This window comes from Anolis sagrei, chromosome X (genome assembly GCF_037176765.1).
Source record: "Anolis sagrei isolate rAnoSag1 chromosome X, rAnoSag1.mat, whole genome shotgun sequence".
Classification (NCBI taxonomy): Eukaryota; Metazoa; Chordata; class Lepidosauria; order Squamata; family Dactyloidae; genus Anolis; species Anolis sagrei.
The window spans coordinates 81,415,125-81,442,277 of record NC_090034.1 but is presented as its reverse complement, the minus strand read 5'-3'; the positions used below and the strand labels follow the sequence as shown (position 1 = coordinate 81,442,277).

Below are 27,153 nucleotides of genomic sequence, written 5' to 3'. Positions count from 1 at the left end.
GCTGCAACAGATTGAGAAACCACGGTCATTGTGTTAAACTACACCACCAGTGGAACCTCACTCTGTGAAGACTGTGTGTTGATCAGTTGTGCACTGACCTCCACACATTAAAAAAAACTCACGCACAGGCATCTTCCAAAGAAAATAAAAATAAACCAACCAAAGTCCCATGGCGATCAGCGAGTGGTGACGGGGGTAGGACTGTGAAATCTGGAAGCCTCTAGTCACAGACTGGCACATGGGCGGTGGGTACAGACTCAGTAATTCTACCTCAAGGTCCAAGGCAGTTGAGTAGTTCGGCAGCTGTATCCACGACTGAGCAGTCCTTTTGAGGATCCACTCTGCTCACCCCACATGGGGACGGGGCTAGAAAAGGTGCCCTAAACAGTCTGCCTCTCTTATCCCTGACTGGACTGCCGGGTCCAGTGGGGTCACCACCCTGCGGCCAAAAATGAAATATGAACTTCGGTACATGGGGTTCAGAATGCTCTTTGATTGTAGGGGAACTATAAATCCCAGCAACTACAACTCCCAAATGCCAAGGGCTAATTTGCCCAAATTGCACTAGTGTTCACATTTGGACATATTGAGTATCTGTGCCAAGTTTGGTCCAGTGAATCAAAATACATCCTGCATATCAGATATTTACATTATGATTCATAACAGTAGAAAAGTTAGAGTTCTGAAGTAGCAACGTTTGAGTCCACAGTGCTCTCTGGATATAGGTGAACTACAACTCCAGAACTCAAGATCAATGCCCTCAAAAGCCTTCCAGTATTTTCTGTTGGTCATGGGAGGTTTGTGTGCCAAGATTGGTTCAATCCCATCATTGGTAGAGTTCCAAATGCTCTTTGATTGTAGGTGAACTATAAATCCCAGCAACTAAAACTCCCAAATGACAAAATCAATCCCCCACCCCAACCCCACCATTATTCAAATTTGGGCATATTTTGTATTTGGACCAAATTTGGCCCAGTGAATCAAAATACATCCTGCATATCAGATATTTACATTACGATTCATAACAGTAGCAAAATTACAGTTCTGAACTAGTAACGAAAATAATTTTATGGTTGAGGGGTCACCACAACATGACGAACTGTATTAAGGGGTTGCAGCATTAAGAAAGTTGAGAACCACTGTTTTATAGCTCCATCAAGGTTCACACTAAACCTGGATTCACTTACATAGAGGAACTGCTGTGACTCTTATCCATGGGCATCCCAGAGCTCTGTTGTCAGGCTAGCCTTTCCCAACCCTCTCCTTTCACCTGACGGATGAGAAATAGCTTGCCCTTTAATCTACATTAACTCCTCATGCTATGGAGGGGGGGATGCCTCCTTACAGCATTTTCTCTGCGATCAAGGAGAACAGCGAGATTTCGGCTGGAGCTATCGATTCCCAAATGGCAATGGTATTTTTAGCAAGGTTGCCGCCCCAGGAAGAGGAACAGAGCTGGCATCATAGCGTGACACCTGGGCCACCTTTCTGCTCATTAGAAAAGCACCTCTGGCAAAAAATATCCGGTGGGTCCCTGACATTGAGACATTGGAAGAGAGAAAGGCATGATCCCACCAGAATAAAGTCACACAAAATGGGGTCGGCATTTGGTTTGGAAAAGTGTGGCCTGTGAGTTGCGGGGGAACTTGACCCTATTTTGGGGAGCCAAATACTCTCCAAAGCCTTCCAACTTTTCCCCATTTTTTCCCAAATAAAGGGTGCAATATTCAAGCAATTTGTTCAAGCAACTTCAAGTCTTTTCCAGCTTATGAAGACCCAAAGGCTGAATTTCGGTCACAGATTATTTCAGTTGAGGTCTGAGCAAATCAGAATAGAGTGGGACTAGGACTTCCCTCAGTCTTGACACTAGATTCCTATTGATCCAGCCTAGAATCGCATTGGCTTTTTCATAATAATAATAATAATAATAATAATAATAATAATAATAGTTGTTGTTGTTGATGTTCATTCGTTCAGTCGTCTCCGACTCTTCGTGACCTCATGGACCAGCCCACGCCAGAGCTCCCTGTCGGCCGTCACCACCCCCAGCTCCTTCAAGGTCAAGCCAGTCACTTCAAGGATGCCATCCATCCACCTTGCCCTTGGTCGGCCCCTCTTCCTTTTGCCTTCCACTTTCCCCAGCATCATTGTCTTCTCTAGGCTTTGCTGTCTCCTCATAATGTGGCCAAAGTACTTCAACTTTGTCTCTAGTATCCTTCCCTCCAGTGAGCAGTCGGGCTTTATTTCCTGGAGGATGGACTGGTTGGATCTTCTCACAGTCCAAGGCACTCTCAGAATAATAATAATAATAATAATAATAATAATAATAATAATAATAATAATAATAATTTATTTATATTCCGCCCATCTCACCCTGAAGGGGACTCAGGGTGGATCACAGTACACATACACGGCAAACATTCAATGCTGCTTTTTATTACTTATTTAGGCAATCCCTTATTGTTCGAGTAGGATAGTCTTCCAGGATCAGTGTACTGGTGGTGGGTCCGTAGGTGATTGTGGAACGCTATTCTTGACCTGCATGTTCTCCCGCAGTGAGGGCATTGGTTTCCAGGTGGAAGGCAGTCCCGGTCAGGGTTGACTTGACACCCTCTTGGCATGTTTCTCTCTTTCACCCTCCATTCGTGCCTCTTAAATTTTCAGCACTGCTGGTCACAGCTGACCTCCAGCTAGAGCACTCAAGGGCCAGGGCTTCCCAGTTCTCAGTACCACTCTATACCAGAGTTTTTAAGGTTGGCTTTGAGCCCATCTTTCAATCTCTTTTTCTGCCCTCCAACATTCCCTTTCCCGTTCTTGAGTTCGAAGTAGAGCAACTGCTTTGGAAGACATTAGACATCCAGACAACATTGCCAGTCCAGCGGAGTTGATGGCGGAGGACCATCACTTCAATGCTGATGGTCTTTGCTTCTTCGAGCACGCTGGCATTTGTCTGCTTGTCTACCCAAGAGATTTGCAGGATTTTCCAGAGGCAGCACTGATGGAATCGTTCCAGGAGTTGCATGTGACGTCTGTAGACAGACCACGTCTCACAGGCATATAGCAGGGTTGGGAGGACAATAGCTTTATAAACAAGCACCTTGGTATCCCTACGGATGTCCCGTAGACAATACATAGACAGACAGAACAGAAGGAGTTGCCATGAAAGGTTGGGCTTGAGTCCAGGGGGTGCTGTTGCTCTATCCTCTATGACAAAGAGCTGTAAGGACTTCCTACTTCCTTTTAGTCGCCCACCATTTTCTGATCTTTCTTTATGGTATCGTAAAACACCTCCCCTAATTTCTCTAATCACAACTAAAGCAGTTTTTGAATTGCTTAGGTAAACAATGAGCTTGGCTGACAGTTGGCAGTTCATGCCAACCCAGGGCTTCGAATTTGCAACCTTTTGGTTGATAGGTCTTATAATTGCTGATGATTGCTGATGATTTACAAGCTGTGCTAAACCTCTGGCCATCACAATGTTGGCTCATGTTAAGCTAAGACTTCAAGATCCCTTTCCCATGTTTGGTTGTCAAGCCAGGTGTTTTGCATCCTATATCACTGCATTTCATTTCTTTCTGCCATACATTTCTTCCTATGGTGGAAGCTCCTTCTTTAGAGGCTTTTAAGCAGAGGCTGGATGGCCATCTGTCAGGGGTGCTTTGAATGCAATTTTCCTGCTTCTTGGCAGAAAGGGGTTGGACTGGATGGCCCACGAGATCTCTTCCAATTCAATGATTCTACGATTCCTGTTGAAATTCATCATGTTAGTTTTGGCTCAACTCTGTAGTCTTTTATGGTCACTTTGGATCCTTATCCTGTCTTTAGGGTGTTACCACTCCCTCCCAATTTGTTGTCATCTTCAAACTTAAGAAGTGAGCCTTCTATTCCATCGTCCAAGTCTGGGGCTGAGAGTATGTGACTCAACAAAGGTTACCCAATAGGTTTCCATGACCACGCAGGGATTCAAACTCTGATCTCCTGAGCCATAACGCAATATACAAACCACTTGATCTGAAGTATGTCCCTTCTTAGGCTGGATCTACGTTACCATATAATTCCATCCCAGATTATCTGCATTGAACTGGATCATATGAGTCTACACTGCCATATAATAAAGTTCAAATCAAATAATCTGGCATCAGAATCTGGATTATATGGCAGTGTAGATGGGGCCTGACTTGAAACTTTACAGAAAGGATCACAGCAGAAACCTAACTTCTTACACACCTGAAACCAACCAAGGCCAAATGAGGAGCTCTGTTTATACATTAATGGGCCCAAATCAGCAGCAATCAGCAGACCTTTTATGGGAAAACAACTTTTTTGCATATTTATATACTTTTTCTCACCAAAAATAACCCAGTCCAGAGAGAAGGAGAGAGGCATCCGTGGCACAAGGAGCCGTAACACCTGCTCTTTGATTTATAGCTTTCCTGCTTTCTTCAAAACCTGCCGCAACCCTGACGCTCCGAAAGGATGAGAGAACTAATTAGGTGAGAAAGAGGGAAAGTCATCACGGATTTGGGAGCCTCGACTCCAGCTTTTGTGCCTCCTCAATCAACATGATTTGGTCCCTGCAAAGTTCATAGAATCCTAGAGCTGGAAGAGACCCCCAAGGGCTATCTAATCCAACCCTTACCATGAAGGAAGTCACAATCTATTATTATTATTATTATTATTATTATTATTATTATTATTACTAATACTAGCTGTTCCCTGCCACGTGTTGCTGTGTCCCAATCTGTGTATATGTGCTTTGTGTGTGAATATATATGTAATATGTGTGTGTGTATTTGTGTATATATGTATTTATGTGGTTATGCGCATGCGTAGTAATGGGGTTTTTCTTTTTTTGGCTTTTTAAGTCTCTTCTGCTGTGTTTTTCAGTGTTTTTATGAATGATGGTCACTTGTTGGCCTGATAGGTATATTGTGTCCAAATTTGGTGTTAATTCGCCCAATGGTTTTTGAGTTATGCTAATCCCACAAACGAACATTACATTTTTATTTATATAGACTAGCCATCCCCTGCCATGCGTTACAGTGGCCCACTCTGGTGGTCATGGGGATTCTGTGTGGGAGGGTTGGCCCAATTTTATCATTGGTGGAGTTCAAAATGCTCTGTAATTGTAGGTGAACTACAAATCTCAGCAACTACAACTCTCAAATGTCAAGATTCTATTTTTCCCAAACTCCACCAGTATTCACATTTGGGCATATTGAGTATTCATGTAAAGTTTGGTCCAGATCCATCATTGTTTGAGTCCACAGTGCTCTCTGGATGTAGGTGAACTACAACTCCAAAACCAAAGGACACTGCCCACCAAACCCTTCCAGTATTTTTTGTTGGTCATGGGAGAACTGGGTGCCAACATTGGTTCAATTCCATCATTGGTGGGGTTCAGAATGCTCTTTGATTGTAGGTAAACTATAAATACCAGCAACTACAACTCCCAAATGACAAAATCAATTTTTTTTTTAGTGAAGGACATACATTGGGTTGTTTGGTGTCTTGTGGCCAAATTTGGTGTCAATTCCCCCAGTGGTTTTTGAGTTTGTTAATCCCACAAACAAACATTACATTTTTATTTATATAGACTAGTTGTACCCGCCACGCGTTCCTGTGGTCAACCTTGCCTCCCTCTTTCTCTTCTTCTTTCTTTCTCTCCTTCCTTCTCTCCCTCTTTCCTTCCTTCCCTCTTTTTCTTTCTCTTCTTCTTTCTTCCTTCTCTACCTGTTTCTTTTCTCGCTTCCTGTGCTCTTTGGTACCATCCTTCCTTGTCTCTTTCCTTCCCTCCCTCTTTCTCTCTTTTGTTCCTTCTCTCCTTCCTTCCCTCTTTCACTTTTTTATTTCCTTCTCTCCTTCCTTCCTTCTCTACCTTTCTTTCTTTCCTTCTCTCCTTCTTTACCTCTTTCTCTCCCTCCTTCCTTCCTTCCCCCTTTCTGTGTATGAGTTTTGTGTGTGCATATATGTGAGTATATATTTCTGTATATATTTGTCTATATGTGTATAAATGTGTGTCTGTTTGTGTATATATGTGGTTTTGCGCATGCGGTGTAATGTATTATTTGTTTTTTTGGCTTTTTAAGTCTCTTCTGCTGTATTTTCCAGTGTTTTTATGAGTGATGGTCACTCATTGGCCTGATAGGTGTCTTGTGTCCAAATTTGGCATCAATTTGTCCAGTGGTTTTTGAGTTATGTTAATCCCACAAACGAACATTAAATTTTCATTTATATAGATTAATAATGACTCCAAGGGCCATTCTGTCCAACCAACTGCCATGTAGGAAGTCACAATCTGTTGTTGTTGTTGTTGTTGTTGTTGTTGTTGTTGATGAGACCCCAGGAGCCATTCAGTGCAACCTCATTCTGCCATGTAGCAACTCACAATTTATTATTATTATTACTATTATTATTATCATCATCACCACTATCATCATTATCATTAGCAGCATCATAGTTAATAGAGACCCCAAGAGCCATGCAGTCCAAACCTCTTCTGCCATGTAGGAACTCACAGTCTATTATTGTTGTTATTTTCGTCGTCGTCTTCATCACTATCACCATCATCACCATTATCATTATCATCATCATAGAGTTAATAGAGACTCCAAGAGCCATGCAGTTCGAGACCCTTCTACCAGACAGGAGGACACAATCAAAGCCCTCCTGACAGATGGCCATTCAGCCTCTGCTGAAAAACTTCCAGAGAAGGAGACTCCATTGGCCCTCTGTTTCCACTTTTACTTGGCTCAATTATCCTTTCTGCTGAACCTGGAAAAAAATGCCACCAGGTGCTATTAATTTATAAATGCTGGATGCTTTTTTTGTGCTTTACAAAATAATTAGGCACGATGTGGAAGCCAATGCGTGATCCGCTAAACCCAGCCACTCCACCTTTGCAGAGTGTCCAGTGCTCCGATTTCACAAAGCACTTCCCTTCCATGGCCACTTTGGATGAACCGTCCTGTTTTCCTTTTTGCGGATGGCTAATGAAATTAACGGCATAATATTTCTCACCCTAAATCATCTGCTCCGGGAACTGTATTTGGAACCATTCAGACCAAAGTAAGTTAGAGAAGCCACACTAATTGCTGGGTTTTTCTCAATAAAGGACAAAAACAACATAAATCAACAGAAGCAACAGAATATATGGCCTATTGTTTGTGAGAGTCATCCTGAATCGACTTTTGGATGCTAAGTCAACATGGATACAAATCCCGTTGCTTCAATTGATCTACTTTAAGTGGGACTACCAGCGGCAATCAAACCATTGCCAAAAGGTTGTTTTCCATTTTAGTATTGTGTTTAACTTATTTTAATGTCCGGTTCTCTTACACAAACAAAGCAATTGCTCTAATATAAATAAACATCCCAGTGTATGGATTAGAAATTTGCTTTAAAGCACACCTCACAATCTCTGAGGTTGCCGGCCATAGATGCAGGCGAAATGTCAAGAGAGAATGCTTCTAGAACATGGCCATATAGACCGAAAAACCTACAACAACTCAGTATCTTTTTAGAATTTTGAAATATTTAAGAGCATTATCATGCATGGTATTAAAGCATAATAGCGATGATTAGCCTCTGCCTTATTGCACATTGTGATTATGATTATGAGTATTATGATTATTGTGATTATTATAATTATTGTAATCAGTCAGTCATAAGGCAGATCAGAGTGCGGGATTACAGCCTGTGTTGGATGGGGGTCACACTCCCCCTAACGACACAGGTCCGCAGTCTGTGGGTGATCCTGGACTCATTGTTGACCTTGGAACCCCAGGTGTTGACGGTGGCCAGAAGCAGCTTCACACAGTTAAAACTTGTGCACCAGCTGCACCCGCACCTTGAGCGCCAGACTTGGCCATGGTAGTCCATGCATTAGTCACATTCTGTTTGGACTACTTCAACACTCTCTACGGGGGGCTGCCTTTGAAGATAGTTCAAAAGCTACAATTAGTGCAGAAATTGGAGGGCAGATTGCTAACTGGAGCACCGTATCGTAAGAGGACAATTCCCATGCTGCGGCAGCTCCACTGGTTGTTGCTCCGCTCCCAGGCGAAATACTGGTCATCTATATATATATAAATGCTCTGTGCATAATGAGTATTTATTTATTTATTTATTTATTTGCTTTATTTCTATACCGCGTTTCTCAACCTATAATAGGTGACTCAATGCGGTTTACACAATATTAATTACCACAACAATAACAATTAAAACATAGCATACCCAATAACAAACACACAACCATTCATACAATGCCTCGATCGCAAACATGATCCAGTCTCATATCCTTATACCGTTCCTATGTTCAGTTTACCGTCATTCTGTGTACCATTGCGCTGATTAGCCAAACTCTTGCTCAAAAAGCCAGGTTTTGAGCTTCTTCCTAAATGCTAGCAACGAAGGGGCCTGTCTGATGTCGCTTGGTAGGGTATTCCATAACCGAGGGGCCACCACCGAGAAGGCCCTGTCTCTCGTTCCCGCCAGCCGTGCCTGTGACGCAGGCGGAACCGAGAGCAGGGCCTCCCCGGACGATCTTAATGTCCGTACCTTAAAAACAAAAGAACCAATGAACGAAATCACACTAAATTTGGCAACAAAACATCTCACTACACAAGGAGTGACCATCACTCAAAAAAAATTACCATTTTGTCATTTGGGAGTTGTAGTTACTGGGATTTATAGTTCACCTGTAATCAAAGAGCATTCTGAACTCCACCAATGATGGAATTGAACCAAACTTGGCACACAGAACTCCCCTGACCAACAGAAAACACTAGAAGGGTTTGGTGGGCATTGACCTTGAGTTTTGGAGTTGTAGTTCACCTACATCTAGAGAGCACGATGGACTCACACAATGATGGATCTGGACCAAACTTGGCACGAATACTCAATATGCTGAAATATAAACACAGATGGAGTTTGGGGGGAAAAGACCTTGACATTTGGGAGTTGTAGTTACTGGGATTTATAGTTCCCCTACAATCAAGGAGCATTCCGAACCCCACCAACGATGGAATTGGGCCAAACATCCCACACAGAACCCCCATGACCAACAGAAAATACTGTGTTTTCTGGTGGTCTTTGTTGACCCTTCTGACACACACCCCCTGGTGACCCCCCCCCCTCGGGGTCTTGACTTCCCAGGTTGAGAAATGCTGTCTTAAGGCCATACAGTCCAACTCTATTCACCAGGGCAAGAAAACATAATCAAAGTCCTCCTGACAAAGGGCTATCCAGCCTTTCACACACAGAGAAATATGCATATGACAGATGCAGTATCAAAGATTTGAAAGGGACCCCTAAAGAAGAACAATGATATGTTGCTTGTTCCAGAGTAGACAACCCAGAGAATATCCACATCAACACTGGCAAAGAAACAGCAAGAAATACTGTTTACTCACAAGCATGAAGGCATTGCATATATTAGAAACCAACACTTTCTCATTACTTCATTTTCGAGATCGCCAGACTGGGCCACAGCAACGCGTGGCAGGGGACCGCTAGTTACCTATAAAGCCCTAAACAGTTCAGGTCCAGACTATTTGTCTAATTGCATCTCCCCATACAGACCATCCTGGGTACTGTGGTCAACGGAGGAGGCCCTCTTCTCAGTCCCACCCCCGTCACAAGCTCAGTAGGTGGGAACGAGAGAGGGGGGTGTTCTCCGTGATTGCTCCCCATCTCTGGAACTCCCTCCCTAAAGAAGTAAAAATGGCCTCTACCCTCCTCTCTTTTAAGATACTCTTTAAAACACACTTATGCACTTTAGGGTATGGAGAGGAGGAGAACTAAAACTCGTTGCCCACTCGGAATGCTGACCAATTCCACTTGCACTATATGGTGCCATGATATATCTTAGAAAAACACCGGCACCAGCCATTTTTAATGTAATTGTATTTTAAACTGCTCTAAAGGTACTTGTTGTAATGTTATTTGTGTTTTAGTTAATTATGTCTTATTGAATATTGTGTGTGTGTGTGTCCATGTTTAATCCTTAATGATAAAGGTAGGTAAAGGTAAAGGTAGTCCCCTGACATTAAGTCCAATCATGTCTGACTCTGGGGTGTGGTGCTCATCTCCATTTCTAAGCCGAAGAGCCAGCATTGTCCGTAGACACCTCCAAGGTCATCTGGCCGGCATGACTGCATGGAGCGCTGGAGCGGTACCTATTGATCTACTCACATTTGCATGTTTTCAAACTGCTAGGTTGGCAGAAGCTAGGGGTGACAGCAGAAGCTCACGCCGCTCCCCGGAATCGAACCTGTGACCTTTCGATCAACAAGCTCAGCAGCTCAGTGCTTTAACCCACTGCGCCACCGGGGGGCCCTTGGTAAACTAACTGTTATTTTTGTGTTCTATTGAGTATTTTGATATGTTTTTGATATATTTTCTACTCACTTAGGCATTGAATGTCTGCCGTCTTATGTGTCTTATGTGTAAACGGCCTGAGTCCCCTTGGGGAGAGAGAGAGGTATAGAAATAAAGTATTATTTTTATTATTATTATTATTATTATTATTATTGCAGTGATTAATTCTGTTTTTGCCTCTGCCTTATCACACAGTGTAATTGTTGTTGTTGTGATGATTTCGCCCACTTTTGACGCTGCCATATTGAACAATGTCTATTAGCTATATAAATAAAAATGTAATGTTCGTTTGTGGGATTAACAGAACTCAGAAACTCAGGACGAATTCACACCAAATTTGGACACAAGACACCTAACACCCCAATGTATGTCCTTCACTCAAAAAAATGATTTTGTCATTTGGGAGTTGTAGTTGCTGGGATTTATAGTTCACCTACAATCAAAGAGCATTCTGAACCCCACCAACGATGGAATTGAAACAGACTTGGCACACAGTTCTCCCATGACCAGCAGAAAATACTGGAAGGGTTTGGTGGGCAGTGCCCTTTGGTTTTGGAGTTGTAGTTCATCTACATCAAGAGAGCACTATGGACCCAAACAATGATAGATCTGGACCAAACTCTACACGAATACTCCATATGCCCAAATATGAACACAGATGGAGTTTGGGGAAAATAGACCTTGACATTTTGGAGTTGTAGTTACTGGGATTTATAGTTAACCTACAATCAAAGAGCATTCTGAACTCCACCAATGATGGAATTGAACCAAACTTGGCACACAGTTCTCACATGACCAACAGAGTGGGCCACAGCAACGTGTGGCAGGGAATGGCTAGTCTATATAAATAAAAATGTAATGTTCGTTTGTGGGATTAACATAACTCAAAAGCCACTGGAGGAATTGACACCACATTTGAACACAATACACCTATCAGGCCAAGGAGTGACTATCACTCATAAAACACTGAAAAACACAGCAGAAGATACTTAAAAAGCAAAAAAGAATCCCATAAAATGCATTACAACCCACGGCTAGTTGTTATTATTTTTGTTATTATTTCTCTCCTGATTGAGACCCAAAGCAAGTCATCAGATTTTTAAAAATGCAATTACAACTTAAATTCTCTACAACATATAAAAAGTCAATGCTTTCAATCTGAGTTTTCCCCTGTTCTGGAAATAATCCATCATTAATTCCCCCTTTTCCTGCAAAAACTCTGTAACTATTTTTCATAGCACTTTCTCCCACGAATGATCCATTACTGGGTGCAATTGGTATGCGGACAATTCTAATGTTGCGATGCCTTTGCGCTATTACGGCTACAATTGTTACCTGCCTTCAAGTTATTTCCAATTTAACAGCAAACCTATCAGGGGGGTTTCTTGATTTGTTCGGAGAGGGTATGCCTTTGCCTTCATCTGAGGCTGAGAGAATGTGATTCACTCAATGGATTTCCATTGGTCAAACAAGGATTCGAACCCAGGTCTCTAGAGTCTTAGTCCAACACTCAAACCATTACAACACATTGCCTCTCCTTTCTTTCACTATTAGAATATCGCAAGCCATCCACTACAATTATCCAGATCTTTCACAAAATAATCCTCTCTATCCAATGGCAGGGAGTTCCACAGGCAGCATTGCATTTTTAAAAAGTGTATCATTGTTTAAAATGGTATCAAATACTCTTACGTTCTCTTTGTGTCAAAGCCACAACTCAAGAGCTTCCCTATTCTATTTAATAGTCTGTTTACTATCAATTCAAAAGCAGCCTCTTGCAGAAACGCATTTCCGTTCGCTTCCCAAATGTTGTGTATTTTAAGAGAAAAGATCCCATTAACCTTTCTTTGCCAGATCCAGATAATGCGCTCTGAAAAGTGGCACCCTTATATATACTGACTTCGGGTAAGCGTCCCGTTTTAAAAAGGGATATTATAAACATGCAGCCATGGATCCAAAATTATCCTCGAGTTGAATGAACTTTTCAAGTCGAGGCAGCCCCGTTTTGCAGCGTGAAAGAGATTAAGATTTAAATCTTTTGTTATGAAAGCCATCAGCCGCTCGCTCTCCAGTCAGTTGGCTGCCTTCGCATGAGTCGCGCTTAGAGATTTTTCACTGGATTTGAGTAGACTTTTGACTCCTTAAGTTGATCCTCAACTCATCCTCAATGCCGATAAGGAGGCATTGACTGAAGAGGGAGGAAGAACGAGAAGCAAGAAGAATGGGTCAGGTTTGGGGGCCTGGAATTCCTCCACTCTAGAGGAGCCAAGGAAGCTGTCCAATATCTTGATTTAGGCAGGCATTTCCAAACTCAGGCCTGACAAATGGATTCCACTTGAGAAGTGAGAGCAGCCAATGTGATCCTCTAAGAAAACCTGAATATTGTCTGCAAACAAACAACCACTGGAATCCTGTTGGAGCCTTGAGTCAACGGTGTCATGTGGCAGCTAACAAAGCCAATGTGATTCTAGACTGCATCAATAGGCGTCTAGGGCAGTGTTTTTCAACCTTCCTAATAATAATAATAATTATTATTATTATTATTATTATTATTATTATTATTTATTTGTACCCCACTACCATCTCCTCAAGGGACTCGGTGCGGCTTACATGAGGCCGAGCCCACAATACAACAATACAACAACAAAAACAATAACAATAGTAATACAAACAATACATAAACTCATAAACAGAAAATAGCAATAAACATTAACAATGACACAGCGACATTTAAAAACCTATGGCAAGGCCAATGTACTGATTAAAATTTTAAAAAATAATGCTGGGCGTGACCAGGTGACATATAAACAGGATAGAAATTTTGGAGAGGGATAGAGCATGTAGACAATCCTAGATCACTAAAAAATGCATTTAGGGACATATTGCTGGGAGTTTCCTTATTCTGGGAAGGCACACTGGAACAACCACGTTTTCAGGCTCCTCCTAAAGACTTCCAGCATTGGGGCATGTCTGATATCCCTGGGGAGTGAGTTCCAGAGTCGAGGGGCCACCACCGAGAAGGCCCTGTCCCTCGTCCCAGCCAGTCGCGCTTGCGATGGAGGCGGGAGTGCGAGAAGGGCTTCTCCAGATGATCGAAGAGATCGTGTGGGTTCGTACACAGTGATGTGGTCACATAGGTAGGCAGGTCCCAAACCGTTTAGGGCTGTGACTTCAGGGGGAGTGCAACCCCATCCAACACAGGTTGCCACCCTATACCCCGATCTGGTTTACAATCGACCAGGAGGACCTCTGTCTTGTCGGGATTGATCCTCAGCTTGTTCCTCCTCATCCAGACCACTGTTTATGAGTTTATTTATCGTTTGTATTACTATTGCTATTGTTTTTGTTGTTGTATTGTGGCCAGGCACTCGTCCAGCACCCAAGGGGCTTCCTTGGAATTAGGTGGAAAAGAGTAGTAGAGTTGCGTGTCATCTGCGTAGAGATGGCACCCAAATCCAAAACTCCGGATGACCTCTCCCAGCAGTTTCATGTAGATGTTGAAAAGCATGGGAGACAGAATGGAACCTTGCAAGACCCCACAATGCCACGACCCCTTAATAGAGTTCCGCATGTTGTGGTGACTCCCAACCATAAAATTATTTTCGTTGCTACTCCATAACTGTAACTTTGCTACTGAATGTAAATATCTGATATGCAGGATGTATTTTCGCTGAACCAAATTTGGCACAATACCCAAAACGCAAAATGTGAATACTAGTGGGGTTGGAGGAAGATTAATTTTGTCATTTGGGAATTGTAGTTGCTGGGATTTATAGTTCACCTACAATCAAAGAGCATTCTGAACTCCACCAACAATGGAATTGAACCAAATTTGGGACACAGAACTCCTGTGACCAACAGAAAATACTGGAAGGGTTTGGTAGGCATTGACCTTGAGTTTTGGAGTTGTAGTTTACCTACATCCAGAGAGCACTGTGGACTCAAACTATGTTTATAATTTACACAATTTGTTGATTGACTTGCAATCAATTTTACTTGCAGTAAAATGGGCATGTTTCTAATTAAGAAAAGAAAATCGGTTGACAATGTTTGTGATGTTTTCCATGGAGCGACTATAGAGGAAGCAACACAAGAATCCACTGTGGGGCATAAGAAGCGTAAAGGAAAAAATCCAAACCTGATTTGAACAGAAACATTTATATGAAACATACAGTATATTATATAGAGAGGGGGGAGATAGAGAGAATGAAACTCTTATAAATGGTTGGTTTAAATGTTGGTTTTGCTTGTAAAACTGAATGACTGTGCATGTCTCAAAATGATGGCAACATTGCTCAGAATTGGATCTAATATTCAGGTTGGCCAAGGTCTAACCAAGGCAGAATTGAGTGAGACTATGACTTTGCACCATGTTTGGAAAGCTCTGGTTGAGGGTCTAGATCAGGGGTCCTCAAACTAAGGCCTGAGGGCCAAATACGGCCCTCCAAGGTCCTTTACCCGGCCCTCACTCAGGGTCAACCTAAGTCTGAAATGACTTGAAAACACACAACAACAACAACAACAACAACAACAACAACAACAACAACAAGTCTATCTCATCTACCAAAAGCAGGCCCACGCTTCCCACTGAAATACTAATAAGTTTATATTTGATTAAATTCTTCTTCATTTTATTGTTTTTAAGTGTTTCTTGCACTACAAATAAGATATGTGTAGTGTGCATAGGAATTCATTCATGCTTTTTTCAAATTATAATCCGGCCCTCCAACAGTTTGTGGGACTGTGACCTGGCCCTCTGTTTAAAAAGTTTGAGGACCCCTGGTCTAGATGGTGAGAAGTCATAGCCTCATACCATTCTGCCGTGGTTAGACCTTGGCCAACCTGAATATTATATCCAGTTCTGAGCATCGTCATTCAAGCTAAAAACATGGATGTGGGACCAAACTTTTGGTTAGTAACAGTTCAATAAGAAAACCCAGAATAGTGCAATGACAATTGGGATGGCCTTGGACTATGATATTGGACTGCGTAATTTTAAATAAGTGGTTTTTAATGTGTGGGGTGTTTTTAGTGATTGTTTTAATGTCTATATATATTTTACTTCATGTATGTTCATGTGGCATCGAATCGCTGCCTATATATGTGAGCCGCTCTGAGTCCCTTAAAGGGTGAAAAGGGTGAGGTATAAATATGGTGTATAAAATAAATAAAAGGAGATGAACATGGTGTAAGGTGTCCACAGAAGGGAGACCCAATTGGTCAAAAGGCTGGGAACCATGAATCCTGATAAGGAATGGCTTAGGAAGTTAAGGATGTTTAGCTTGGAGAAGAGAAGGTTGAGAGGGACATGGTGGCCACTTTGAGTTTTCTTTGTGGAGAGAAACTCCACATATAGTAGTAGTAGTAGCAGTAATAATAATAATAACAGTAGTAGTAGTAATATATGAAGATTTAAAGATCAAACTGCAAAGGCTCTGGCACAAGCCAGTAAAGCTGCATCGAGTCCTTCGGGAGATTTTGCGGGGTATAAATAAAGTTAATAATAATAATAATAATAATAATAATAATAATAAAGGTAGTCCCAGTGGTGATCGGCACACTGGGTGCAGTGCCCAAAGACCTTGGCCTGCACTTAAAAACAATTGGCGCTGAACCATCTAGGACTCTGAGATCATCCGGGGAGGCCCTGCTCTCAGTCTCACCTCCTTTGCAGGTGCGTCTAGCAGGGACGAGAGACAGGGCCTTCTCAGTGGTGGCCCCTTGGCTGTGGAACGCCCTCCCTAGGGATATTAGATTGACCCTTTCCCTCCTGACATTTTGAAAAAAAGTCAAACCCTGGCTCTTTGAGCAAGCTTTCGCAAATGCAGCGTAACAGGCAAATATGGAACTATGGAACAACTTGATGATGTGACTGGAAAACCAGTTTGGTAAGGAAACGCTGATGATTTATGTTTCTTATTGTTTTTATATGGTTTTTATATTATATGCTAAATGTTTTTAACTGTATTTTTATGTCTGCCATGGCATCGAATTGTTGCAGACTGTAAAACCCCTTGAGTTGCCTTCAGGCTGAGAAAGGTGGTATACAAATACCATAAACAAATAAACAAATAATAAAATTACCATCTGTCCGTTGCAAAAGGCCACCCTACTTGGATCTGCACACATTATTCGCCAATACATCACACAGTCCTAGATACTTGGGAAGTATCAAAGGCCAGTATAGTGATCTTGTTTGCTGTGTACTAATCTTGTTGTGTATATTATTATTATTATTATTTGGAAGAATGTTACCTCGAGGAGGGGTAAGCTTGTTTTCTGCTCCTCCAGGACACAACCGAGCCATAGATTCAAACCGCAGAAAAGGCATTCCACCTAAACTTGAAAAAACTGATGGTTCAATGTCGGAATATACTGCTGTCTGGGATTCTGGTGGAATCTCTTTCTCTGGAGGTTTTTAAGCAGAGGCTGGATGGCCATCTGCAAGGAGGGCTTGGATTGTGCATTTTTGTGTGGCAGATTGAGGTTGGACTGGATGGCCCTTGTGTCTCTTCCCATCCTTTAATTCTACGATTCATAAGTGGACTTAGGTCTGCAGGAAGTGGAATGGTGCAATTGTGAAACGTCAATCTCTGGCAGAAGACAATGAGTATCACTGTACGTTAATGTTTTTAACAGTATTTTATGATTTTATTTGGTATAATTGTCGAGGCATCGAATTGTTGCCAATTGTGAACCTCTCCAAGTTACTTCTGGGCTGAGAGGGGCAGTATATAAATATGGTAAATAAATAAATAAGAAATAAACATATGTTGCACTGCATGCCAATATAGGTCACACCAATGTGCGTTGTACAATAGGGTTCACTGTATATCAATGTATATTGATCCCAATTTGCAATGTGTAATCTTGTCAGGAGGATGGTCCTCTGCCATCAACTCTGCTAGACCGGCCATGTTGTCCGGATGCCCAACCACCGTCTCCCAAAGCAGTTGCTCTACTCTGAACTTAAGAACGGAAAACGAAATGTTGGTGGACAGGAAAAGAGATTTGAAGATGGGCTCAAAGCCAACCTTAAAAACTCTGGCATAGACACTGAGAACTGGGAAGCCCTGGCCCTTGAGCGCTCCAGCTGGAGGTCAGCAGTGACCAGCAGTGCTGCAGAATTTGAAGAGGCACGAATGGAGGGCGAAAGGGAGAAGCGTGCCAAGAGGAAGGCATGTCAAGCCAACCCCGACCGAGACCGCCTCCCACCTGTAAACCAATGCCCTCACTGCAGAAGAAGATGCAGAGCAAGAATTGGGCTCCACAGCCACATACGGACCCACAAGACTACTGGAAGACAATCCTCCTCGGAAAACGAGGGATTGCCAAAGTAAGTAAGTAAGTAAGTAATCTTGTCAGGGCCCCCTTCTGTCACTTCATTCAATAAAGGGGTTTCTTAGGGTGCATCGACACTAGAATTAATGTGGTTTGACACCACTTTAACTGCCATAGTCCAATGCTATGGAGTTGTAGCTTCACCAGCGTTCTCTGCCCAAGAATGCTAGTAACTCTCCAAACTACAACTCCCAGGACCCCATAGCATTGAGTCAAGTAGTTGAAGTGGTGTCAAATTGGGCTAAGTCTACAGTGTGAATGTACCCTTAGTGCCTCCTACGGTTTTGTTGGTGACCGCTATGACTGATGAGGACCTAGTTAAGGAAAGCTGAAGCACAGTTCTGGAATGCCACAAAATGGAAATGGAAAAAAGACAGGAAACAGAAAAGATGCTGGTTAGAACAAAATACCAGGAAATAAATCATGATGGAAAGCATTGGCCTGGCAAACCAGAGTTCCTGGATAATGATGGCATCATTCTGCATGAGATTCACACAATTTCATGCTCCTGTTTTGCTTTTGTCCAAAGAGCTGAACAAACACGAAAAACAATAACTTTGCATTGTGTCTGGGCTCCAAACCATCTCTTCCCCCAACAAGCCAGGATTGCAAACCAGCAAGAAGCCAGCATGTGTTGCTGGTTTTCAAACTATTCTATAAGAAAAAATAAATAAGAATATTGGGGTTAGAAGTCATGCCAAAGTTCTGCTTTTGGATCTCTACGATTCAATGATTCCCCGTGAGTCCTGGCTTGTTGTTACATATGGATACGGCCACTGCATCACAGCCACCAATTTGCCATGCTTCGTGTTCCTTTCCCCATGAGATATTCAAAACAGCCTCCTCTAATAAGAGGAATATGATACAGAAGGCATAGCTGGATATACAAATATCACAGGACCAGTTCTATCTATGCCGAAAATCAATAACACACCATCCATTTGACCCAGTTCTTTGCCGAATCCTAGACATCTCCGACAACAAGGGAATTCTCGAGGTCTCCAAGTCTGCCGTAAACCAGCTTAGCATTAACCAAATACTTTAATCTCTATTTATTTTACTTGCCGCATATAAAGGCTGCTCTCTAATGAAATGGAAGCATAAGACAATAAAACCGAGTAATTTTTAAAATGCAATCAAACTATAAACGCCTTAGGAGTATGGGAATAAGCTAAATTCACAGGAGCACACACGCTATTTTAAAATGATTTTTAAAGTCTTCGGCATTGCGTGATCATTGCTGGGCCGGCATACAACTTTGCAAAGACCCAAAGAGAAGCCTAGAATATCATTTTTTTTTCCCCATCCAAGAAATGATTGTATTATCCTGCCTTTCAGCCACTAGATAACTAGAATGTCTTGGTATGTTATTTTCTCTCCAAGGGAACCAGAGGTGCATCCACACTGCAAGGGACATGAGAGAAGCCTCCACACAGGATTGCAACGCATCCAGGCGTCCCCTGGACAACGTCTTTGTAGACTGCTGATTCTCTCACACCAGAAGTAACTTGCAAATCTGCAAAAATACTCACAGGAACACCTCAGCAAGCAAGAGTCCAAAAGTGGCAGGCTAAGCCTCAATCAGTGGCTAATACCAAATGAGAGACTCCCTCCTGGGCACACAGAAGACTGGGCAACTTGGAAGGGACTGAATAGACTGCGCTCTGGCACCACAAGATGCAGAGCCAACCTTAAGAAATGGGGCTACGAAGTGGAGTCCATGACATGCGAGTGTGGAGAAGAGCAAACACAGACCACCTATTCCAATACAGTCTGAGCCCTGCCACATGCACAATGGAGGACCTTCAAATGGCCAGCTATAGGTCAAAGGACATTTAGTACAATACCAAGTTTTTAAACTTTGTTTGTGTTTTTAAATACATTACAGCTGTGCCCTCAGTTCACTTCTGATACAATAAATAAAATAAAATATCCTTCATATAGAAATCTGGAGTCCTCCAAAATTGTCCACCTGGATGGCTGAGAGAGCAACACCTTTGTTATTAGATGGATCCGTGTGTGCAAACTTTGTTTCATGTGCAAAAATAAAAAAATGTGTATAAAATGACCTTCAGACTATGTGTACATAAGAAACATCAATGCATTTCACTTATAGACTTTAGTTTTTAAACTCTGTGTTTATATATATATATATATATATTTCAACTGTACCCTCAGTTTGCTTCTGATGTGATAAATAAAAATAAAATCCGCACTGCAGAATGAATGCAGTTTGACACTACTTTAAACACCAGGGCTCATTGTTATGGAAACCTGGCAATTATAGTTTGGTACCAGCAGTCTTTGGCAGAGAAAGACCATGTCAAACTACAACTCCCAGTGGTCCATAGCATTGAGCCATGGCAGTTAAAGTGAGCCTGGGTTGCTTGAGTTTTCTGGGCTGTATGGCCATGTTTCAGAAGCATTCTCTCCTGACATTTCACCCACATTTATGGCAGGCATCCCCAGAGGTTGTGAGGTATATTGGAAACTAAGCAAGTGGGGTTTATATATTTGTGGAATGTTCAGGGTGGGAGAAAGAACTCTTGTCTGTTTGGGGCAGGTGTGAATGCTGCAATTGATCACCTTGATTAGCACTGAATAGCTTTGCAGCTTCAAGGTTTGGCTGCTTCCTACCTGGGGGAATACTTTGTTGGGACTGTAAATAAAAAACAACACTCAAAAACAGGGATATTCCAGAGAAGAAACAATCAGTCTCTGGAGCAGGCATGGGCAAACTTGAGTCCTCCCTCCAAGTGTTTTGGACTTCAATTCCCACAATTCCTAACAGCCTTGGGTCCCTTCCTTTCCCCTCTCAGCCACTTAAATTAGGGATAGTGAGAGTTGAAATCCAAAACACTTGGAGGTCCAAAGTTTGCCCATGCCTGCTCTGGAGCAATAGAAAACATGCTGGCTCTTTCCTCAACATAACACCCATTCTAATATCTAAACACAGCTCTCGTGTTCCTTCTTAACCATCTCGTCTCTTAATACCCCCAGTTCCTTAAGCCACTTTTCGGAGCAGCAGTTCTCAACATTCCTAATGCTACGACACCTTAATACAGTTCCTCATGTTGGGGTGACCCCCAACCATAAAATTATTTTTGTTGGTACTTTCCTAACTATAATTTTGCTACTATTATGAATCGTAATGTAAATATCTGATAAGCAGGATATATTTTCATTCAGTGGACCAAATTTGGCACGGATACCCAATGTGCCCAAATTTGAATACTGGCGAGGTTAGGGGAGGATTGATTTTGTCATTTGGGAGTTGTAGTTGCTGGGATTTATAGTTCACCTACAATCAAAGAGCATTCTGAACCCCACCAATGATAGAATTGAGCCAAACTTCCCACACAGAACTCCCATGACCAACAGAAAATATTGGAAGGGTTTGGTGGGCATTGACCTTGAGGTTTGGAGTTGTAGTTCACCTACATCCAGAGAGCACTGTGGACTCAAATAATGAAGGATCTGGTCTAAACTTGGCGCAAATACTCAATATGTCCATATGTGAATACTGGCGAAGTTTGAGGGAAATTTACCTTGACATTTAAGAGTTGTATGCGCTGGGATTTATAGTTCAGCTACAATCAAAGATCATGAACCCCACCAATGATAGAATTGGGCCAAACTTCCCACACAGAACTCCCATGACCAACAGAAAATATTGGAAGGCTTTGGCAGGCAGTGAGTTTTGGAGTTGTAGTTCACCTTCACCCAGGGAGCACTGTGGACTCAAACAATGATGGATCTGGACCAAACTTGGCACAAATACTCAATATGTCCAGACTTTGGGGGAAATAGACCTTGACATAAGGACATAAGCATTCCGAATCCCACCAATGATAGAATTGGGCCAGATTTCCCACACAGAGCCCCCATGACCAACAGAAAATTCTAATGGTCTTTGGCGACTCCTTTGACACCCCCTCGTGACCCTCTAGGGGTCCCAACCCCCAGGTTGAGAAACGCTATCTCAAAGGGATTCCTCATTTCCTCATCTCTGGACCCCTTCCATCTTGTCCATCTCCCTCTTGATATTGTGGTGCCCAGAACTTGAAACAGGATTATTCCAGGAGAGGTCCGAACAAGCAGACTAGATGCTACTATGACTTCCCTGGAACTATACTCCTATCGATGCCACCTAGAATGCCGCTGACTTTCTTGGCTGTTGAGCTGTGTTTAACTTTGCTTTGCTAAGACTCCTACATCCCTTTTGGATGGACTATTTTCAAGCCAGTGTCATTCCTCCTATTTGTGGGCATTTCATTTTTTTTCCTGACTAAGTGTACGCTTCTTGTTGTGTTAATTTTGGGCCCAGCACTCTAATCTGTTAAAGGTGACCCCCATGAAGAGAGCCCTAATAGTCTTCCATCTCAGTTTTGGGGAGGGAATTGAGAGACTGGGACAGGAAAAGATATTTCACCTAAGCATTAGGAAAAACTTCTTGACAATAAGAACGTTTTGAGAAAGGAATATGCTGGCCGGGAGTCTGTTGGAGTCTCCTTTGGAAACAAAGGCTGGATGGCCATCTGCCAGGAGGGCTTGGATTGTGCCTTCCTGCCTTGCAGAATGGCGTTGAGCTGGATAGCCCTTGGGTACCCATTCAGAGTCCAGTGGAGTCTCCTTCTGTGGAGGTTTTTAAAGCTGGACTTTCATCTTTTGGGAGCGCTTTCATTGGGGTTGGACTGGACGGCGCTTGGGGTCTCTTTCACATCCAGGATTCTTTGACATGAAGAGAACAACTCAGCCCATTAATTCCAAATTTCTCTAAATAGAGCAGTGGTTCTTAAGCTGTGGTCTGTGGACCACCAGTGGTCTGCAAGAACTAAAATATGGTCAGTGGCCTCACCATTACTACACTGTTGCAATGAGAGAAATCGATCTTGTGAAACCCTCTTATAGTTCCGAAGCTTATGAAATATGGTTTTCTGTAGGGAGCAGATGGCGACTACTGGATGGCGTATGTTCTAGATCAGAAGCTAGAACTGATGTGCTCTATCCAATGCAATTTTCTGAATCGGCACCCCAAAATAACCAAACCAAATATAAAGTTGACCAAAAACTGATTCGTAACCCTTTTGGTACTAATGTCGGAGAGTGGTCCCTGGTCAATGCGGTCCCTGGTCAAAATAAATGTTGGGAACCACTGAAATAGAGGCTGGATGGCCATCTGTTGGGTGGGTTTTGATTGTGCCTCCATGTCTAGCAGAAGGGAGTTAGACTGGGTGGCCTTTGGGTTCTATGGCCATTCTCTGGGGATTTTTATGCAAAGGCTGGTTAACTCTCTGTCGGGAGGGGTCTGATTGTGCCCCTCTGTCTGGCAGAAGGGGGTTAGATGTGATGTCCCTTGGGGGACCCCTTCCGACTCTAAGGTTCTATGATGCTTCTCTGGAGATTGCAAAGCAAAGGCTTGATGGCCATCTGTCGGGAGTGGTTTGATTGTGCTTTGCTGCAGGGCAGTAGTTTGGACTGGATGGCCCTTGGGATCTTTTCCACCTCTAGGGCTCAATTATCCTTCTCTGAGGATTTTTAAGCAAAGACTGGATAGCTCTCTGTCAGGAGGGGTCTGATTGTGCCTCCTTGTCTGGCAGAAGGGGGTTAGATGGGGTGGCCCTTGGGGGGTCCCTTCCGACTCTAAGGTTCTGTGATGCTTCTCTGGAGATTGTGAAGCAAAGGCTGGATGGCCATCTGTTGGGAATGGTTTAATTGTGTTTTGTTGCAGGGCAGTAGTTTGGACTGGATGGCCCTTGGGATCTTTTCCACCTCGAGGGCTCAATTACCTTTCTCTGGGGAATTTTAAGCAAAGGCTGAATGGCCATCTGTCGGGAGAGGTCTAATTGTGCCTCCCTGCCTGGCAGAAGGGGGTTAGACTGAGCGGCCCTTTGGGGGGTGGGTCTCTCTTCCAACATGTCCATCTGTCGGGGGAGGCTTGATTGTGTTTTGCTGCCTGGCAGAAGAGGGTTACATGCGATGACCCTTGGGGTCTTTTCCAATTCTAGGGTCTATGAGCCTTCTCTGGGGATTTTTAAGCAAAGGCTGGATAGCCATGGGTCTAGAGGGGTCTGATTGTGCCTCCCTGCCTAACAGACGGGAGTTAGATGGGGTGGCCCTTTGGGGGTCTCTCTTCGAACATGGCCATCTGTTGGGAAGGATCTGATTGTGCCTCCCTGTCTAGCAGAAGGGGGTTAGACGGGGTGGCCCTTTGGGGGTCTCTCTTCCAACATGGCCATCTATCATGAGAGATTTGATTGTGTTTTGCTGCCTGGCAGAAGGGGGTTACATGGGATGGCCCTTGCAATCCCTTCCAACTCTAAGGTTCTATTATCCTTCTCCGAAGATTGTTAAGCAAAGGCAATCCTGCCATCCGGTCATCTTTCGGGAGGGGTCTGATTGTGCCTCCCTGCCTGGTAGAAAAGGGTTAGACAGGGTGGCCCCTTGGGGGTCCCTTCCAACTGTAAGTTTCTATTATCCTTCTCTGAAGATTGTTAAGCAAAGGCAGGATGGCCATCTTTCGGGAGGGGTCTGATTGTGCCTCCTTGTGTCTCTTCCAACATGGCCATCTATCCGGAGAGGTTTGATTGTGCCCCCCTGCCTAGCAGAAGAGGGTTAGCTGGGATGGCCCTTGGGGGTCCTTTCCAACTGTAAGTTTCTATGATCATTCTCTGAAGATTGTTAAGCAAAGGCAGGATGGCCATCTTTCGGGAGGGGTCTGATTGTGCCTCCTTGTCTCTCTTCCAACATGGCCATTTATCGGGAGAGGTTTGATTGTGCCCCCTTGCCTAGCAGAAGAAGATTAGCCGAGGTGGCCCTTGGGGGTCCCTTCCAACTGTAAGTTTCTATGATCCTTCTCTGAAGATTGTTAAGCAAAATGAGGATGGCAATCTTTCGGGAGGGGTCTGATTGTGCCTCCTTGCCTGGCAGAAGGGGGTTTGGACTGGGTGGCCCTTTGGAAGTCTCTCTTCCAACATGACCATCTGTTGGGTGAGGCTTGATTCTGTTTTGCTGTCTGGCAGAAGGGGATGGGAATGGGTGGCCCTTGGGGGGGTCCCTTCCAAGTGGGATTCTGGGGTTCTATTCCAGGGACCCCGGGAGCGTGACTCACATGAATGCGTGGTAGATGAAGGCCCATCCGCGGGGTCTCTCCAGCACGTTGTAGAGGCAGTTCTGGAGGCGGCGGTAGCGCTTGTGCGAGGCGGAGGAGCGGGCGGCGGATCCCCCCGGAGGAACCGGCAAAGGGGTGCCCAGGAGACCCAGGCGCCGCGGGCTGGTGCCGGCCGTTGGGGGCGCCGAGGAGGAGGTGGCGGCGGCCGGGGGCCCCTCTCCGCTCTCGGTCTGAACGGCGGTGAGGGCCACGAACTCTCCACGGGGCTGGGCTTCCCCGGAGAGAGGAGCCGAAGAGCCTCCCGACGCTCCAGCCATGGCGCTTGGGGCAGAAGTCTCTCAAGGCATCGGAGAAGGAGGAGGAGAAGCGCCTCAGCCCGGCGGCATGGCCCTTCCGACGGCTCCGCGTCGCCTTCCACTTCTCCTCGGCAGCCTCCTCTTCCTCCTTCGGCTCTCCCAGGTCTCCACAACTTCAGTCGCTCGCTTTTCCCCAAAAGGCGCTCCAAGGCGCACGGCAAGACGAAGCTCTCCAAAGCGCGACCCTCGCTTGCTTGTGCGCCCCCCTCCGATCCAGCCTTCAAGGCATCCGGGGAAAGTTGGGGGTCCTTCACGCGAGAGAGGAGGCCCCCAAGAGTTGGGCGTTTGCTTCCGAGGCCCCTTGGTTCAGGGCTTCTCCGCCTCTCCGCCCAAGTTAAGAAGAGTCCCTGGTTGCGCACCCGCTTCGCGCCGGAAGGGTTTGGGGAAAGGAGGAGAAGAAGACTTCGCTGCTGTTGCTTTTGCTGCTGCTGCTGCGTCTGTGACCGGACTCTCTTCCTCCTCCTTCTCCCTCTCCATCCTCTAGGGTCTCTCCACCTGCCTTTTGCTGCTTTCCAAGCTCACATGGCATCTCCACCCTCCCAGCTCCCTCCTTTCCTCCTCTTCTCCGCTCTCTCCTTCTCGCTCTGCTCCCCGCCTTGCTCCTCGGCCTCTCCCCGCCTCCCAGTGGTTTCCTGGATCATTTAAAGAGTCCCAACATCTTCGAGTTAAGGCTATTTTGTCGTGTCAGAACAACCAGTCAAATTATATTACATTTCTAACAGAAACAAAGCAAACAAGCAGATTACAGAATTTGTGAGTATGAGAGTTGATTAAATGTCCTTTGACCAGTATCTGGCCGCTTGGAGTGCCTCTGGTGTTGCTGCAAGAAGGTCCTCCATTGTGCATGTGGCAGGGCTCAGGGTGCATTGCAGCAGGTGGTCAGTGGTTTGCTCCTCTCCACACTCGCATGTCGAGGATTCCACTTTGTAGCCCCATTTCTGAAGGTTGGCTCTGCATCTCGTGGTGCCAGAGCGCAGTCTGTTCAGTGCCTTCCAGGTCGCCCAGTCCTCTGTGTGCCCAGGGGGGAGTCTCTCATTGGGTATCAGCCATTGGTTGAGGTTCTGGGTTTGGGCCTGCCACTTTTGGACTCTCGCTTGCTGAGGTGTTCCAGTGAGTGTCTCTGTAGATCTTAGAAAACTATTTCTAGATTTAAGTCGTTGACGTGCTGGCTGATACCCAAACAGGGGATGGGCTGGAGATGTCTCTGCCTTGGTCCTTTCACTATTGGCTGCTACTTCCCGGCGGATGTCAGGTGGTGCAATACCGGCTAGACAGTGTAATTTTTCCAGTGGTGTAGGGCGCAGGCACCCTGTGATAATGCGGCATGTCTCATTAAGAGCCACATCCACTGCTTTAGTGTGGTGAGATGTGTTCCACACTGGGCATGCATACTCAGCAGCAGAGTAGCACAGCGCAAGGGCAGATGTCTCCACTGTATCTGGTTGTGACCCCCAGGTTGTTAAGGCTATGAGAAGGTCACTTTCTATTGAGCACTGGAAGGAACGCCAGGATGACATCTTGAGAGTAAGTGGTCCAGATGTGGAAAAATTGGCTCCTATATACCTATGTGGTGGGAATGAGACAGAGTACAAAAATGTATAATAATGTAAAGCAGTGTTCTCAACCTTTCTAATGCCGTGACCCCATAATACAGTTCCTCATGTTGTGGTGACCCCCAATTATAAAAATTATTGTTGTTGCTACTTCAGAACTGTAATTTTGCTACTATTATTAATTGTAATGTAAATATCTGATATGCAGGATGTATTCTCATTCACTGGACCAAATTTGGCACAAATACTCAATATGCCTAAATTTGGAATTGATTTTGATATTTGGGAGTTATAGTTACTGGGATTTATAGTTTGCCTACAATCAAAGAGCATTCTTAGCTCCACCAACAATGGAATTGAACCAATCTTGGCACACAAACCTCCAATGACCAAGAGAAATATATTGGAAGGG

The 27,153-nt window shown here is 44.1% G+C and overlaps 1 protein-coding gene across 2 annotated transcripts in view; it reads right to left on the bottom strand.

Annotated features, from left to right (window-relative positions):
• The window catches only part of KCNQ4 (potassium voltage-gated channel subfamily Q member 4), a 129,591-nt gene extending 103,788 nt beyond the window's left edge, over positions 1-25,803 (bottom strand). The window contains exon 1 of one of the 2 annotated variants that reach the window (XM_060784169.2): positions 24,833-25,803. In XM_060784169.2, the coding sequence (XP_060640152.2) occupies positions 24,833-25,149 (317 nt within the window). In that variant the 5' untranslated portion in view covers positions 25,150-25,803. The remainder of the gene's footprint in view (positions 1-24,832) is intronic. The other variant, XM_060784168.2, reaches the window with a different exon arrangement.
• Positions 25,804-27,153: the final 1,350 nt, after the last annotated feature.